The 17,523-nt window shown below is 46.9% G+C and overlaps 1 protein-coding gene across 2 annotated transcripts in view; it reads right to left on the bottom strand.

The window, feature by feature from the left end:
- Nceh1 (neutral cholesterol ester hydrolase 1) overlaps positions 1-17,523 on the bottom strand; it is a 65,065-nt gene that overhangs the window by 4,269 nt on the left and 43,273 nt on the right. For both annotated transcript variants that reach the window (XM_032897366.1, XM_032897367.1), the window contains exons 3-4: positions 14,719-14,788; positions 1,167-1,338 (exon numbers count right to left, since the gene is read on the bottom strand). In XM_032897366.1, coding sequence (XP_032753257.1) covers positions 1,167-1,338; positions 14,719-14,788 — 242 coding nt within the window. The remainder of the gene's footprint in view (positions 1-1,166; positions 1,339-14,718; positions 14,789-17,523) is intronic.

Raw genomic sequence — 17,523 nt, 5'->3', positions numbered from 1 at the left:
TGCCTTCCCATGCCAGCAACCTCAGCTTACTTGTGACTCCACAGGGCGACTGTACTGTAATCCCAGCCTTTAAAGTCTGCTGCATCTAAAACGAAGGTGGCGTGTTTCGCAGCAATGGAAGAAGCCTCACTTAGAAGTCCGCCCCTGGTAAGAGGCACATAATAACCCTGTGCTTATGGTCTCCCTACGTCCTTTCAACTGAAAGTTGGATGGCATTATCTTCACCTTCCCAAGGCTTCATAGAACAACGGGATTTAGCTATGGTTACAGCTCTCCAATCTGAAGCCAAAATTCTGTCTTTGAGACCCATGAACCCGGAGTGGTTGGTATGCACCTTCAATCCCAGCACTCTAGAGGGCTAAGCCAATCGGATCAGAAGTTTTAGTTTAGTCTGACCTCAAAGCAAACAAAAAAACAAAAACAAAAACAAGTAATAGAAGGGGCTGGAGAGATGGCTCAGCGGTTCACAGCACTGGCTGCTCTTCCAGAGGTCCTGAGTTCAATTCCCGGCAACCACATGGTGGCTCACAACCATCTGGAATGGGATCTGATGCCCTCTTCTGCTGTCTGAAGACAGCTACAGTGTGCCCATACATAATAAATAAATAAATCTTTAAAAAAGGAGGAGGAGGAGGAGGAGGAGGAGGAGGAATAGAAACTGGGAGTATGGTAGTACAGGTTTGTAATTTTAAACCTTGAGAGGTAGAGGCAGGAGGACCAGAAGTACAAGGTCATCTAAATTACAGAAAGAATTTGAGACAAACCAGTGCTACTTCAAATAAAAAAAAAAAAAAAAAAAAACAAAAACAAAAAAAAACAAAACAAAGTGACCGAATAATAATAATAAATACAACTTTAGAAAATGGCTTAGTATTTTAATTTCTCTTAAAACTCTAAGAAAACAGCCATAAGAACTGAAATGTAAGCCAGTGGGGTTACTTCATGTCCACACATCTTCCTGAGGAACATTAACATTTTCCCAGACACTCCTCAGTGCCCGCTTCAGAAAGCCCTGATGAGGAAAGTCCTGGGACATGGTCACATGAGGGCGCTAGCTAGCCACACGGCGGGTAGCCCAGCACCTTGTGTGAAGAACGTGGGTGTCAGCCGTGCATGCTCACCCCACCCCTCCTATCATAAGGCCCCTGAGGCAGCGCTGTTGTTACCTGCTGTCCAAGGGCCGCAGCCAAATTCCCACCAGCACTGTCTCCAGAAACGCCGACTCTTCCAGGGTCCACCTTGTACTTGTCTAAGACTTCTGGCTGTAGGAAGTATTTGGTGGCCCGGATGACATCATGAATTTGCTCAGGAAAATAAACCTGTGGAACTAGCCTGTATCTGTGAAGACAAAATTAGTGCTCACTTTAGGGAGGGCATCGCCTCGTTTTAATGGCCACTGGACATTTAGAGAGAAAGACAAAATCACAGCAACAGAAAAGCAAACCAGCACACCAAGCACGGATACTCCCACGGAAGGCTGAGGCAGGAGGATTGGCGTCTCTGTGACCACAAGGCCAGCAGAGTGTCCATCTGTGTGAGACAACAAAGCAGTGTCAGCCAAGACAACCCAGTGGCCAGTGTGGGTTCACACTTCAAGGGTCTGACACCGGGCAGGTTATTTCCGGTAAGTACAGCACAATTTGGAGCGTTTCCTGGTGATCGTTACCTCCATCCCACAAGCCCAATAAAGCTTAAGGCTTGACTACATCAAAACTCTTCGTAAAGTACTGAAAGACCCCCGGAGTGGGGAGACCCTCACTCAAGTCTCGGGATGACGCGACCCCCCAAGAACTCACACAAGACTGTCCTTGTTGTAATCACATGAGGTTTATCGATAGCAACCAGTGCACTGGGGTCGAGACTCCTATCCCACGCAGGGGCAGTGGAGTTCGACCCCGAGAGGCTGGGAGAAGAGGTATTTAAAGGGAGAAACCACAACCCGAGGGGGCAGGGATGGCGTCATTGGAAAGTGTGTAGAATAACAGTGAAAAATCACAAGGAAGAACTCTCTGTCCCCCAAGATTGTTTCCTAGGAGAAGCTGTCTCCTGCTTCTCAGGTTGTTTAACTTTATGGTCCGCTAGTTCCTAGGAGAAGTTGTTTCCTGCTTCTCAAGATTGTTCTCTAAGATTTATGGTCAGCTAGTTTCTGGGAGAAAGCTGTTGAGCTGGCCAATGTAATTATCTATTCTATAGCCCTAGGAGAGGCTTCTTGGAACATACAATTCTGGGGCCTAACCTGTTTTTTTTTTTTTTTCTGCTCTAAACTTTGTGTCTAGGGGGGCAACTTTAAAACTTTTACCTTTTAGTACATGTGGCTGCTTCCATGAAGATTGGGTTCTATACATTGACTGCGTGTGGTATCTTAGGGGTCTGGGGGATCTGGTGTGGTCTCGGTCATACAGGTAGCACAAAGGCCACTAGGCTTTTAACTAAGTCCATTCTCAGTCTTCTGGGAGGAAAACTGGTTTTGCATCTCTTTCTTAGAAGGGCCAAGCCTGTGTGTTTAACATTTCTGGTTCCCCCAGTGCTTACCCATGAGCACCAGGACCTCTGTGCCCTCTACAGGCTGAGGCCAGCTTGGGCCCCACAGCAAGCTCCTATCTCAAAAAACAAACAACAAACAAACAAAAACCCAGCTTCTCAGACACCAAACTGTCCGCCGCCATCAGCTTCTGGCTTGAACGTGCAGGTGCTCCTCATTAGGGTCCTTATGAGGATACAGGCGGCTCCATAAAGAACTTTGGGATTTATTTAGGAAAGTCTATCTACCACACTTGGTGACTCTGGGTTAGAAGCTGACAGCATCAGCCAATTCACTGGCCTCAACTTACCCTACTCCATTCGATGACTACAATAAAGCTATCTGCTGAAGAGGCCTGTGCCAGGAGCCATTAAAATCCAAGGAATGCCCTTGCAGGCTGGAACATTAGGAAAATGTCTTTTTAACGACAGAGGAAACATTAAGAAACATTAGGAAAATGTCTTTTTAACGACACAGAGGGAAAGCTAAGCTAGCACAGAGGGAAAGCTAAGCTAGCACACAGCCTCATCCGGACCCTCCTGGGTCTCCTGCTAAGGCACACTTTGCAGCACCAGAGGTCTCTGCTGTCTTGTTCTGTAAAAAGTGTCAGAACCCTGATCTTGACGAGGGCCCACGCTCGGGATGGGTTCCATGTGTGTGGACAATTCAGTCCGGCTCGCACACTTTCCCATTCTCCTCCTGGGCTTAACCTGACTTATCCTCGGAGCCTTCTCTGGGAAGTTTGATCGAACCTCCACTTGTTTCTGGGGCAGAGTTGGCCATTCAAGGAGTGCCTTGGGCTGTAATCCCAGTCTCTTAGGACGTCGAGGCAGAATCCTGAACTCAAAAGTCCTGCTGGGGGCTGGAGAGATGGCTCAGCGGTTAAGAGCACCCGATTACTCTTCCAGAGGTCCTGAGTTCAATTCCCAGCAACCACATGGTGGCTCACAACCATCTGTAAAGAGATCTGATGCCCTCTTCTGGTGTGTCTGAAGACAGCTACAGTGTACTTGTATATAATAAATGAATAAATCTTTTTAAAAAAAAAAAGAGTCCTGCTGGTTTACGCACTGAGAGTTCAAGTCAAGCCTGGGACACTTAGTGAGACCTTGTCATAAAACAAAAAAGAAAAAATGGGGTCTGGGGATACAGCTCAGTATAGCATGCAATACTACTCCCTGGACAGGAGGGGTTACACCATTTATTCCACTAGGTGGCAGCATCTCTCAAGACTATTTATCCCTGCTCCTCCATGTAATTTCTGATTTCAAATAAAACAATAACAACAAAAAACAACAACAAACAAACAAACAAACAAAAAAACCAAAAACAGATGCACTTCAGGAGTCAAGACATGAAAATATCATTTTTCTTTTTCTTTTTTGTCATCCCATCACTGTCTCAGAGTTTCCTTTGCTGTGAGGAAACACCATAAGCCAAAAGCAAGTTGGTGAGGAAAGGTTTACTCAAGCAGGGTTGGAACTTGGGGGCAGGAGCTGATGCAGAGGCCATGGAGGGTGCTGCTTACTGGCTTGCCTCCCCTAGCTTGCTCAGCCTGCTTCTTACAGAACCCAGGGATGCCCCACCCACAATGGGCCCTGTAATCTCAGTCTCTTAAGAAGTTGAGGCCAGACTGGGCAACTTATTAAGACTCCATCTAGGGGAGTCCACCTAGCACGTGTGACTCTAAATTCAATCACCAGCGCCCCTGGTGCCACCATACCCATAATCATTTGATCTCTGTGTAACCCTTCTCTTAAAGACTGTTTCTAACTGTGTAGCCCTGGCTGGCTCAGAACTCACAAAGACCCATCGCATATCCCTGCCTCCCGGGCGATGGGATCGCACGGGTGCACCACCATACCTAGCACATTTGCTCAAGCTAAAATATTCCTTAATGTTACTTGGTAAGGAAGATATTCCTTTCATAGAGCAGAGAACGAGTATACTGAAAGCAGTGAGATTCCAGTCACTTCAACATGGTAACATTTCCCTGAGAGAGCTAACAGTGTTTGCAATGTATTTATAGACATAGAAAACTTAAGAGTAAGAAGGAAATTCATGGGGGTTTTATCTAATGAAAGGAGACAGCTTGGCCTAGTGGCAGAGCCTCGGCCAATAATACCACCAAGTTGGAACTGGAGTGAGTCCCAAGAGTGAGTTCAAACTCAACCTGTGTAATTGCAGTTGATCCTCTCTTGGAACATGAAACAGAACAAAAGCTTTGATATACAGCTCAGTGTACAGTGTTTGCCTAGCATGTGAGAGCCCCAAGAGAAGAAGTGAAGGACGAAGGGACAGAGTGTGCCCGCTGTCTGCTGCTCAAGCTCCAAGTTATGTCCGTGGAAAGCACTGGAAAAGCATGTGTCATCATTGTCCAACTCAGAGCTAGAACTGTATGTGTGTACACTCAGGCACATGTGTGTGCATGTGCATGTGTATGTGTGTGTGTGAGCATGTATATGTGAGCATGTGTATGTTTGTGTGTGTGTGTGTGTGTCTGTGTGTATGTATGTTGTTGAGTATGTGGTTTTTGTCACACACTGAAGGTTCACATTACCTTATTTGCACAGTAAATCTTCAAACCAGGTTTTTGCTGTCACAGAACAAACATCATCATTTGGGTGCATTAGCAATATTCTTAATACAAAATTACCACACATTAACACCATGCTTTTCCTTGTCCGAGAAGGTGGCACACAGGGTTAAGGCAGGAAGATCAGAAACTCAAGGTCAAATTCAGCTATATAGATAGTGAGCTTGAGACAAGCCTGAACTGCACATCATGAACAATAGAAAGCCTTACCAAAGTCCAATGGATTATCTTCCTCACCAGATGTGCTTATCTGCACACAGATGTAATCCCAGCACTGTGGTAACCTGCCCACACATGTAACTCCAGCACTGTGGTAACCTGCCCACACATGTAACTTCAGCACTGTGGTAACCTGCCCACACATGTAACTCCAGCACTGTGGTAACCTGCCCACACATGTAACTCCAGCACTGTGGTAACCTGCCCACACATGTAACTCCAGCACTGTGGTAACCTGCCCACACATGTAACTCCAGCACTGTGGTACTCTGCACATATGTAATTCCAACACTAACTCTAGCATTGAGGAGACCGGGGAGGAGGAACACCACAAGTTCGAGACTAGCTGAGCTCCATAGCAAGTACAGGCCTGTAGTTGCAGGACAGTGTCTCAACAAACAAGCCTGATAAATATACCACCCACGCTTTCTTTCTAAATTCTGCCTGCACTTCACCTAATGCTAGCAGTTTCTCAAAAACACTGAGATGTGAGCCCTGCCCCCAAATATTCCAATTCCAGTACTGTTGGGTGAATTCCTACATCTATCTTGAAAGAAAAATCCCCAAGAATTCCCAGGGCTGCACCAGTTCAGACATGTCAGAACCCCATCACATGCTCTCCTTTCTCTCTCTCCCCTCCCTCCCAGGCCACTTCCTGTTTCCACTGCAAGATACTGGTCCCCTCACTGCCACCAAGGATTCTTCCCTATCATTTCCTCATCAAAAGTCCCCTATCTTTCATTCTAAGGGACACTTCTTTCAATAACTTTTTGAATCTCTCCTTCCTAGCAGCCAAGCTCTCTGACAATACACTATAACTCACACACCTCGAATTTCTTGAAAAGAAGAAAGGCTAAGAAGAGTCAAATGTCAGAGTTCTACTGAGCAGTGGCCCTGTTGGTAATGCTTTCTTTTGCTGAGGCAATGTCTCCTGTAGCCCAGACTAGCCTCAAACCATGAAGCTGAGGATGATCTTGAACACCTCTTCCTGAGTGCTGGAATTACAGTCATGTAATTCAAATGGTGCTGGCATGAAAACCAGATGTTTATGCAATGCAGGTCCTCTACCTCCAGCCCCTAACCCTTCAGCATTTACTACGATGACCACAGAAAGGAGGCAAAGCAAGAGAGACTAGTAATCTGCCATCTGCAAGCTCACTAGTGTCCAACACGGCTGGAACAAGCATTGTCCCTCAAAACTGACATAACCGGGAAGCCAAGCCGCCAGCTGCCCGCGGATGGACAAGGTTCGCCTCAGGTTGTGCCAGGTGGGTGAAAGGTTGTCTGACAGTGGAGAATGAAGTCATCTTCCCGTTAGATTCAGTGCAACAGAGAGAAGGGGCATAGTCTCCCCATATACTGTTTTTTCCTTCTCCCAAGGAAATTTCAATCAGTTCATCATGGAAACCATAAAAGGCTAGAGAGAGTCTAGATCTTCAGTAGGGGGAATCCAAAATAAATTAATAATTATATACATCTCGAGCTCTCTATCGGATAGAGACGACCCCAGAGGAACAATCTATGAATTCCTTTACCAACGTTCGTTTTTATTAAAAGAACGTGCAGTAGCGGCTGGGAATGGAGCTCAGTTGGTGCAGTGTCTGCCTACCATGAAGCCCTGCATTCCACCCGCAGCAGCACAGAAAACCAGGGCATGGTGGCACGGCCTGTGAACCCAGCTACCCCAGAATTACAAGGCCAGCTTTGGCTACATGAGACCCTGTTGAGAGAGAGAGAGAGAGAGAGAGAGAGAGAGAGAGAGGGGGGGGGGAAGAAGGAGGAGGGGGGAGGAGGAGGAGGAAGAGGAGGAGGAAGACGAGAAAGAATTTGGAAGGAAGAGAGGGAAAGGAGAAGCTCAGACAGGAGCTGCACTGGGAATCAAGTGCCGTCTGTTTTCTGTTGTAAGTGCAGTTTGGGTATGAACACTGGACACCCGTCTCCCTTGCTGCTTCCACTTTCAACACCAGACTCTTGAGAACCAGAAGTGTTCACACCACCCTGACCACCAATCCTTCAGCAAAGGAGGGTGGCCATTAGAGCAAAGACTTGACTGACTGCATAGGCAGACACTCAATAAACCAGGTGTGGCGCCTCCGATCTCCCCAGCACTTCAGTGGCCGAGACAAAGAAGACTTCTGGGAATATGAGGCCAGCCCGGTCCACACAGCAGCGAGCTACAGGACAGCCTTGGCTACAGAATGAGATGCTGGTCTCAGAAAGGTGGGAGGAAACAGATATCTCAGTGGGTAGCGAACACTCAAGGAGGGCCTGATTTCGATCCCCAGAACCCACGTAACAAGCTAGGCATGGTGGTATGTGCTATGATCCAAGTACAGGCAAGGCAGAAACTGGTAAAAGTCCTTGGCTGGCCAACCAGCCTAGTTTGAGTTGGAACCGGGTCTCAGGGGGAAGCAAGTGGACAGCCCCTGAGGATGAACACCTGTGGTTGTTCTTTGATCTCTATATGCTTATCACATGCATCCACAAACATACAAATACACCCAGTGGGGACTCAAAAATTACATGGATATTGGGAGGCTCCACAAAAATCTTAGAGGTTGACTGCCAGAGGACTCCCCGATGTGAAGTCTTTTTAAACAGTGCGACTATCCCAGTGTGCCATTCCCAGCTCCAGACTTCCAGAGGCTCACAAAAGCTCAGCAGCAAAACCCTCGCCTACAATGTATCAGGTCCTGCGTTTGGTCCCCAAGACTGTGAGAAGGAAACGCCTTCCTGAGACGTATCTGCAAAGGCCGAGACACTCCAAGTTCCAGGTGCTTATCTCGACTCCCTTTCCCTGTTCAGAAGCAAACCTCACCCTTAACCTCAGCCCAGACACCCTGACAGCACTACAGAAGGAACCTAGGCTATTCCGGAGACTGTGGCTTCTAGCTTCCTCTCTTGGTGTCGCCACAGAGGCTGAAGAGGGATCCACAAAGCACGGCATGAGCCAATGGAGCCAGGTTTCCCAGCCCATTGGATTTCTCAGTCACCTCTGGAAAAGGAGCACAGCATAGCGCTGTGTGTGCACGTGTGTCTCGAGGTACAAGCATGTGTGTGCACATATATGCAGAGGTCACGGGTCGACCCTGGCTGGCATTTCTCAGGATTTCACTCTCCTTCTGAGACAGTCTCTCACCGGCCTGGCACTTACAGGGTAGACTAGGCTGGCAGGCAAGTGAACCCCAAGAGCAATTCCTCCACCTCTCTTGTTCTAGGATTACAAATGGGCACTTTTCTCCCCTTTAAGTGAGTTCTAGGGGTGGGACTTAGGCCTCCGTTCTTGCACAGTAAATACTTTGTCAAATGAGCAATCTCTCTGAACCACTCCCTCCCACCTCAAACTCTAAAGTGGAGGAGAAAGGCATTTCTTCCCCCTTTGGCATTTTATCTAAGACGCCGTCAGAGAGACAACACAATTAAACTAAGAATGTTTGAAAAGAGCCATTTGCAACTTAGCTTCAGCAAAGAGAATCAAACAGTCTATTTTCTGGAAGCAGCCACAGGATCCTCTCTCTGTAGATTTAAACTGTGTGATGTTGTTTGATGCTGGCTGGAGCAGGCATGACCGAGTGAGCATGGAGCATGTGTTGAGCTGATCTCAGTTTGTGTTGTCTGATTTGTTTGGGGAGGTTCGAGTTGAGCTGATCTTCCCAGTTTTTTTGCTGTTGGTGTGTGTGTGTGTGTGTGTGTGTGTGTGTGTGTGGGTTTGTGTGTGTGTGGGTTTGGAACCCATAGCGTCCCCACATTTGAAGAGAGCAGTCTACCCCTGTGTCACCTCTGCATGGCTCCACTTAACGGCTCCAGGAACAGAAGAACAAAGAGAGGCAGATTTACAGTGAGGTAGGTGACCATGTGGTTTTCAGATTGCCACATACCTACTTAAGCATGTGGACCCTGCACGCTGTCCCATAAGAAGCACTGTGGCTTTGGAAGCTCATAGCCCCAAATGTTATGGACAATAAAAACAAGGCCCTGAAGTGCCCAGTGCTAATACCAGGACAGCCATCAAAGCCCACGCACATCAGCATCTCGTGCAACTAAACCAGCAGCAGGAACCCACAGCTCGGCAAAGCTTCAAGCAGTCCTGACATTTGGTGGAATGTTACGTGGCTTAAGGCATCTACATAGAATAGCAAATAAGTGTAGAATAAATTACTTAATTAAAAACAAAAATTTGAGCGTTTTCTACAACAAAAAGGGGTGTATGATAAATCCCTTATAGAATTTAATATTATCCAACATCCTATGTGTATTGACAACCAAGATACAGGTTTATTATTGTGCTGGCTAACCTTGGTTGGGACAGCCAATGTTAGACTACCTGAATCACAGTCTGTAAGCCATTCTAATAAATCCTCTTTACATACACATTCCTTCGTATATGCACATACATGCACTCACTACATACATATCCACTCAATTGACCTATTCCTTTAGGGAACCCCAACTAACAGATTATCTCATATTACACCTTTGAAAAGAAAGTATGAATCTCTCTTGTCCCTTATGTCCTATGGTCCAAGCAAAGGTTAAAAGACAGTATATTAGAAATATTCTACTTTATGAATGTAAAACAAGGCGGTCCTGGGTTATATAACTAAAGATATTACCATGTAATCAGATAGGACAACTTTTATTTACCAGATACATACTGTACAGTTAGTACGTGATACCTGCCTAGTGCCCTGGACAGCCCTAAGTAGGCGGCCCTGGCTTTACCAACATCACAAAATAAAGGCTTGTGTTGCTGGCAGGCCTGTCCCTGAGCCCTGCAGACCAGCACAGGCAGCGCGCGCACAGGAATCCCAATTCCTGCTGCTTATGACATGAGGTGACTCCATGGCCAGGCTGCCCCAGCCAAGATGTGATCTTCACCAAAGGCCCAATCCACACGGAGCAAAGCCACCCCTAGGGGCCCTGTGGCAGCCGGTCTCTCTGCTGAGGAGAGGCTCTGGGAGACCTCAGCATCTGCCATGCTGCTGGATCCTCTGCCCTCCTTCTTGTTTTCATTGTGGGAGCATGCGCCCTGACAGTCTTCTCTCTCACTTTCTCTCCAAAAGCCTTCTCGTCCTATCACCCCAGACTTCACAACCCTGGTCCTCTGTCTACCTAGGTCTCATTGTCCCTTAAGGGACTCTGTTCTGACAAGTCTTTGTTTTTTTTTCTTTTAAAGTTTGTTTTGTTCTTTTGTTTCTTGCAGAAAAGGTCTTACAGGTAGCCCAGGCTGACCTCAGACTCACTATGTAGACAAGGATGACCTGAATGTCTGGTCCTCCTGCTTTTATGGCTCTACTGCTGACATCACAGGCAAACACTACCATGCAGGGCTGGGGACCAAATCCAGGGCTTTGTGCAAGCTCTGCAAGCAACTGAGCTACACCGGCAGCTCCAAATACCACCTTCTCAAAGATGGCTTCCCCACTCTCCAAATACCGCCTTCTCAAAGGTGCCTTCCCCACTCTCCAAACAGGCGGTCCTGCCCATAGGTGCTCAATTCCTGCTCACCACCCACTTCCTATCGCTCATCACACTTAAACTTATGGGCCAAGGTTTTTGGACTTGTGAGGGTGAGAGCTACATCTTTCTCTTTGATATCAGGACTTAACACTGCAATTGACCCAGGAGAGAAAGTAAATCAGCATTCAAGGGAAAGAAGGGGGGCTGGAGAGATGGCTCAGCAGTTAAGAGCACTGACTGCTCTTCCAGAGGTCCTGAGTTCAATTTCCAGCAACCACATGGTGGCTCACAACCATCTGGAATGGGATCTGATGCCCTCTTCTGGTGTGTCTGAAGACAGCTACAGTGTACTCATATAAATAAAATAAATAAATCTTAAAAAAAATAAAAGGGAAAGAAGTGAGTCAGTGAGAATAACTGTGCTCCCAGGTTAGATCTCTGAACAGTCTCTTTGGGGAGAATACAATGGTCATGTGATGTTGGCTATCTTTCAGCTACAACACGAGATATAAGGCTTTCTGTGGCTGTCCTGGGCCCAAACCCCCTTATCTCATAATTACTGTCCACAGTAAGTGAGCACTGAATAATCTGTCATTTGACACAGCACTCCTCACACACACTTAGCCACTCTGTGCTTTAAGAGGTGTCCAACAGTTTGACACTGCGTCACAATGTTGCCATCTATAAATACATCTCAGTGTATTCATAATTATCCTGGGACAGATGTAACCCATGGGCTAGCCACAGGTTGGACAAGCCTGTGAGAGCACCAGAGGCCCTTTTATTCCAACTGTCTAAACTGATCCCTAGACACGTCTGTGAGGTCCCCATCGCAAGTCAGCATGGTCTCCTCGGCGTTCACACTGCAGCCTTATATAAGGTGCTGGAATCCAGGTGAAGCGTTCCTGTTTTCTGGTCCCAGGAAGGATCTCTCATCCCATATTGCCTATGGGTGTCAGTGAGCTGCCTGAAGGTGCCCCTGTACTGTGCTCCTCCCAGTGGTGAACATCTGGGTGCCCGTTACCCTGAGTCAGCACAATGGGCAGGTAAGAAGAGAACGGAATGGCTTCAGAGTTTTAGGTCTTTCTAAAAATCTTGAACATACCTAATCAACCTTTCAGGGTGTTACATAAGCCTAGACTCAACAGTGACACCTGTGTCACTGGAGTTGAGAGACTTCAAGGTAGAGATGGGTGTGTAGCAAGAGCTCAGGGTGTGTAGCAAGAGCTCAGGGTGTGTTGCCCACTGTTGCTACTGAAGTCCTGAGGGTAGGTAAACAAGAGCCGGCTGAGGCTAGATCCTCCGGGTGCCAAGTGAAGCAAGGCCGATTTCCTTCCTTCTCTAAGCCTTTGAATAAGTACAGGGAGCAGAAACCACTGAAGGGCCCCTAAAGCTTCTTTAATACCACATTCCAGGGCTTTGTTCTAAGGGCTTGGCTCCTTCTATGTCCTGTGAAGACACAGTTGTTTGTTGAATGGCTCCTGCATTGCTGAACTTCACCCAAGAGTCCTCAGAGATCTGACAGGTGAGCTGCAGGCTCAGAAGAGCAGGGAGCTGTACAAAGCAACTACAGCTAAATCTGCCGAGGTGGAAGCCTCCTCAGCCGCACTGTGTGAGCCCAGGCTTCTATTACAGGCTGGGGCTGCCTGACACCTCAGTACAGCAGCTCTGCACCTACACTACGGCAGGAGGATTCCCTGCTGAACACCAGAGGCCCTTTTATTCCAGCCATCTAAACTGATCCCCTAGACAAGTCTGTGAGGTCCCCATCCCAAGTCAGCATGGTCTCCTCGGTGCTCACACTGCAGCCTCACACAAGATGCTGGCACCCATGTTCCTGCTTTCTGTCTTGAGGAAAAATCCATGATCCTACCTCAGATAGGCAGTAGGGCATGGGGGATGAAAGCCACGAATGGGAAGAAGGCAGAGGAAAGGGAGAACTGGATGGGCCTGGGTCATATAAGCAGTCGGTGCCTTCCCTGCCTGGTCATGTGGCATTATTAGTTTCCTCCAATCTAGGCTTGGGAACCTACAAAGCTTCTAGCCTATAGTCCCACATGCCACCGATGCGTCTGCTTAGCTAGCTGACTACTGTAGAGGACTCGCTTGCTATTCTGTGAGGAAGATGGTAAGATACGTAATGTGTAGGGGTGGGGGGAGTGCGGGCATATATGTCTGCACGTGTGTGTGTGTGTGTGTGTGTGTGTGTGTGTGTGTGTGTGTGCGTGTGTGTTGTACATGTGTGCTGCTTCACACTCCTGTAAATGTGTGCGAGGAGTCAGAGGTTAACACTTGGTGTTTTCTCTATTTCTTTTCACTGATTTTTTTTTTCTTTTCTTTTTTTTGGAGCTGGGGACCAAACCCAGGGCCTTGCGCTTGCTAGGCAAGAGCTCTACCACTGAGCTAAATCCCCAACCCTTTACTGATTTTTTTAAGAAACGGTCTCTTGGTGAACTCGGAGCTCAGCAGCTCAGCTAGACTGGCTCACTAACAAGCCTCCAGTGTCCTCCTCAGCACTGAAACCATAATAGCAGGCCCGACCACATCTGTTTTTTTGGGTTTTATCAGTTTGTTCTGTTGTTGTTTGGGTTATTTTGGTGGTGGTGGGGGGAGTGCTGGAGATATTAACCCAGGTCTCTATGCTTGCACAGAAACAATCTACCGCGTCAGCTTCCCTATGCTTGGTTTTGGTTTTTGTTGTTGCTGTTGTTTTGAAACAAAGGGCCTTACTTTATAGCCCAGATTGTCCTAGAAATTATTACACAGACAGACTAGACTGGCCTAGAACTCATAGCAACTCTCCTGTCTCTAGCTAAATGCTCAGACTACATGCATAAGCCACCATGCTATACTACGGGATGATTTATATGAGAATTTAGAAACTCGGACTCTTCATTCACCCGTGATACAGCCTGTAATTGAATTCCCTGAGAATGCGGGGAAGTTTTTTTAGAACAACCGACTCAGCAACAAACAATCTCCACTACCCCCACGAGCATTACTTCCTACTGCGAACGTAATAGATCAAACGTGTGGCCCTTCAAACACGGAAGCTGGCTTCAGAGATAAACTCAAACAGAGGAAAGTGGCTGGAATTTCCCACGCAGCTGTCCAGGACCTTCACAGAGGGAAGTCTGAGTCAAGAGACTGAAAGCACTGGGGCCAGGCTGGCATGAGACAGTGATGAGCTGCCAACTTATTCAGATACTTCATAGTTGCTCAAGAAACCGGCGTGTGAGAGAGCCCGCAGAGACCGGTGCACCGTTTACTAACAGTTCCATGTCTGGTGTTTGCTGAGCACAGCGCTGTCTTCCGAGGGTTACAGAAACGTACTTCAGGAAAACAGTCCTGGCTGGCAATGAGGTTCTCTTTCAAATCCCAACTGTTTTAGTTTTAAAAAGTTTCGGTCAGACTTACAAAAGACTACATTTTAAAAAGCCTGGGCATACGGCTCAGTAGCAGGCTCTCTGAACATATGAGGTGCTAGGTTCAGTCCCTAGCACCACAGTCAACAAATGCATAGATATTCAAAGTAAATCAATGTATTACTAAACCCTGTTCAAAAAATATGGAGTAGGTAGACACATCTGTCATCCCAACATTTAATGCCGTGTTTTATCTTTATTTACTAGACTATTACTTAGCATTTCTTGTTAATAATGATGATGACTATTGGAGGCTGGAGCAATGGCTCAGCAGCCCAGAGTGCTTGGTGCTCTTTCAAAGGACCAGAGTTTTGTACCAACACCCATACTGGGCAGCTTACGAACACCCGCAACTCCAGTCCTAGGGATGTGACACACTCTTCTGGCTTCTGTGGGCAGCGGCGTTCAGGTGCACATAGCCACAGACACAGACAGGGACACATACAAAATAAAAATGGAAATCTTAGTAAGAGCTATGACCAGTGGTAGCTACTCACTCAATAGAAACGATGACGGCGTTCAGCTCCTCGGCCATTGCTGTGCACAGTTGGTCATAGTAGCTGATTTCTAAGAGAGAAGAATGAATCACTACAAAGGTGGCCGTTCCCCCTGTCCACTCTCACGCACCACCGAGTGTAGATTGTTTTTTAGACTGAGACAATAATAACAACAAACACTAAACAGTGCATGTGAACCAGGCGTGTAGCTGTTGCTTCTGACCTCAGTACCTGAGAGGCAGAGGCAGGAGGATCAGGGGTTCAAGGCTGCCGTAGACATTACCCTGGGATGTGTGAGACTGCTCAAAACCCCAGAAACCAAAAACAGAAGAGGTTAGGGAGAGAGGAAGGAAAGAGGAAAGAGGGAAGAGGAAGGGGGAGGAAATGGGAGGGGGTTCAGAGGGAGGGAGGGATGGTTAGAAAGGGAGGAAGAACGAAAGGCAAACAGACACACTCAACTGCAAAAATTAAATCTATTTTATAATAAAATGTAATTACTACAACAGGAAATCAGTACTGAGTGAGTTTTTAACTTATGCTTTTAACTTACTAAACATTTATTTTATACTGGGCTATATGAAACCCACCACCTCAATTCTGATTTTGAAGCTCTTCAAATATACACTATCAAGACAAATCACAGCAAATGAGCTGTTTCCACCTTAGAATTATAAGATTTTATACTTTCAACATCCTGTGATTCGGGAAAATTACCAATGTGAGGAATAGGGTGGTTAGTTTCTTTCTGCCAACAGAGAAGCAGAGTTTTAGGAAGTCTTATTTCCTAGAAAGGAGACTCAAATGCCCTCAGGAACAAAATAATCTTAAGAGGTAAGGATTGACTTCTTGTAATTTTTCTCCAATCCATTAAAACCCACCAGACTGGGATATAGCGCAATTAATAGAGCATCCGCCTAGCAGGCGTGAAGCTCTGGGTTTGAACCTCACACCACATTAACCTGGGAAGGTAGCAGATTGCTGTAATCCCAGCACTCAGGAGGGGAGGGCTGGAGAATCTGAAGTTTAAGGTCATTCCCAGCTACATAGTAAGGCTAGCCTAAGTCCATGAAACCCTGCCCCAAACAAACAAGCAAACAACAAAAAAGATTTACTCTTTCAGCAGAGGACCTAGTGTTTCCTTCCTTAGTGATAGGGAAGTAAGTACTCAGAAGCAGAAGGTGCTTCTAAGAAGTCTTCAAGCCTTCTAGAAGACTGCATGCCCATCTGTAGACACGTGCCAGCCCAGCTCTCCCTCGGGCACACCAGTCAAAACTAAGGGGGCAGTGGCCAGGCTGACTTTCATAACCACACATTCTGCCATCTATACTTCCTGTCTTGGATAGGACATCTCAGCTGACACATGTCCAGGGCCACAGACATCCAAGGCAGCGACCCATCTTATTTACTTTGGATCTCTGTCTCTAGCACACAAGAGTGACTATAAAGCTTAGCACTGTCGATTCTACAAGATGTACAAATCACCTCTGGGTCTGTCTGCGACAAGTTTCTAGAGTTGTTAACTGGGGAAGGAAGACACATCCTGACTGGGGACGGTAGGATTCCCTGGGTCCTGCTCCTGGACTGAAGAAAAAAGTAACAACAAAACTGAAGATACAATGTAACAAGTCACCTCACGTTTCTGCCCATGGCCTTCCTTCCTGCCCAGATGGATGGCCTGTACCCTCAGAATGTAAACTATAATAAACCCTTCCTTCCTGTCTTAGTCAGGGTTTCTATTCCTGCACAAAACATCATGACTAAGAAGCAAGTTGGGGAGAAAAGGGTTTATTCAGCTTACACTTCCACTTTGCTGTTCATCACCAAAGAAAGTCAAGACTGGAACTCAAGCAGGTCAGGAAGCAGGAGCTGATGCAGAGGCCATGGGGGGATGTTTCTTACTGGCTTGCTTCCCCTGGCTTGCTCAGCTTGCTTTCTTATAGAACCCAGGACTACCAGACCAGGGATGGTACCACCCACAAGGGGCCCTCCCATCCTTGATCTCTAATTGAGAAAATGCCCTACAGCTGGGATCTCATGGAGGCATTTCCTCAAGGGAGGCTCCTTTCTCTGTGATAATTCCAGCTTGTGTCAAGTTGACACACAAAACCAGCCGGTACCCACCCTTCCTTCCTTCCTTCCTTCCCTCCTTCCTTCCTCCCTTCCTTCCCTTCTTCCTTAAGTTGCTTCAGTGTTTTGTCATAGCTATGAAGAATCAAGGGATACAGTGGCGACCCACGGTCCAGGTCTGCCCTCAACTGTAAGTATCTGCATTAAGAGTCACGTCCTGAACAAACTCACGTAAGCAGTGGGAACAAGCCCGTGAATAATAGAAGACCTGATGGGTGTGGAGCTAAATGAGACAGAGTTGTGAAAGAGAGTTGAACATTTTATATTTTGTGAATTAAAAGTTCATATAAAAACATAATAAAGGAAGAGCCCTAGTTTGAATCACTTTTTCTTTCTAGTTTGTTAAAATTACATTTGTATTTTTGTGTATCTTGTGTCAGGATGCCACAAGGCCCACGTAGAGGTCAGAGGACAAGTTCTGGGAGTCAATTTTCTCCTTTCACCACGTGGGTCCCATGGATGGAACTCAGTCATCAGGCCTGGTGGCCAGCACCTCTGTCTGCTGGGCCATCTTCCAGCCTGTGATATGCTTTCTGTGGGGAGAATACCAAAAGCTCTGGACTGTGGATGAAGAAGGAGGTCATAGTACTACAGGCAGGAGCCTGAGCTTCTGAGACAGGATGTGCTCATGATGTGGTGCTAAGCAGCCTGCTTCTTTGAAGTCCGACTCCAAAGAAA

This window comes from Rattus rattus, chromosome 3 (genome assembly GCF_011064425.1).
Source record: "Rattus rattus isolate New Zealand chromosome 3, Rrattus_CSIRO_v1, whole genome shotgun sequence".
Classification (NCBI taxonomy): domain Eukaryota; kingdom Metazoa; phylum Chordata; class Mammalia; order Rodentia; family Muridae; genus Rattus; species Rattus rattus.
Note: the sequence above shows the minus strand (reverse complement) of the source record. Positions and strands in the feature narration are given on the sequence as shown.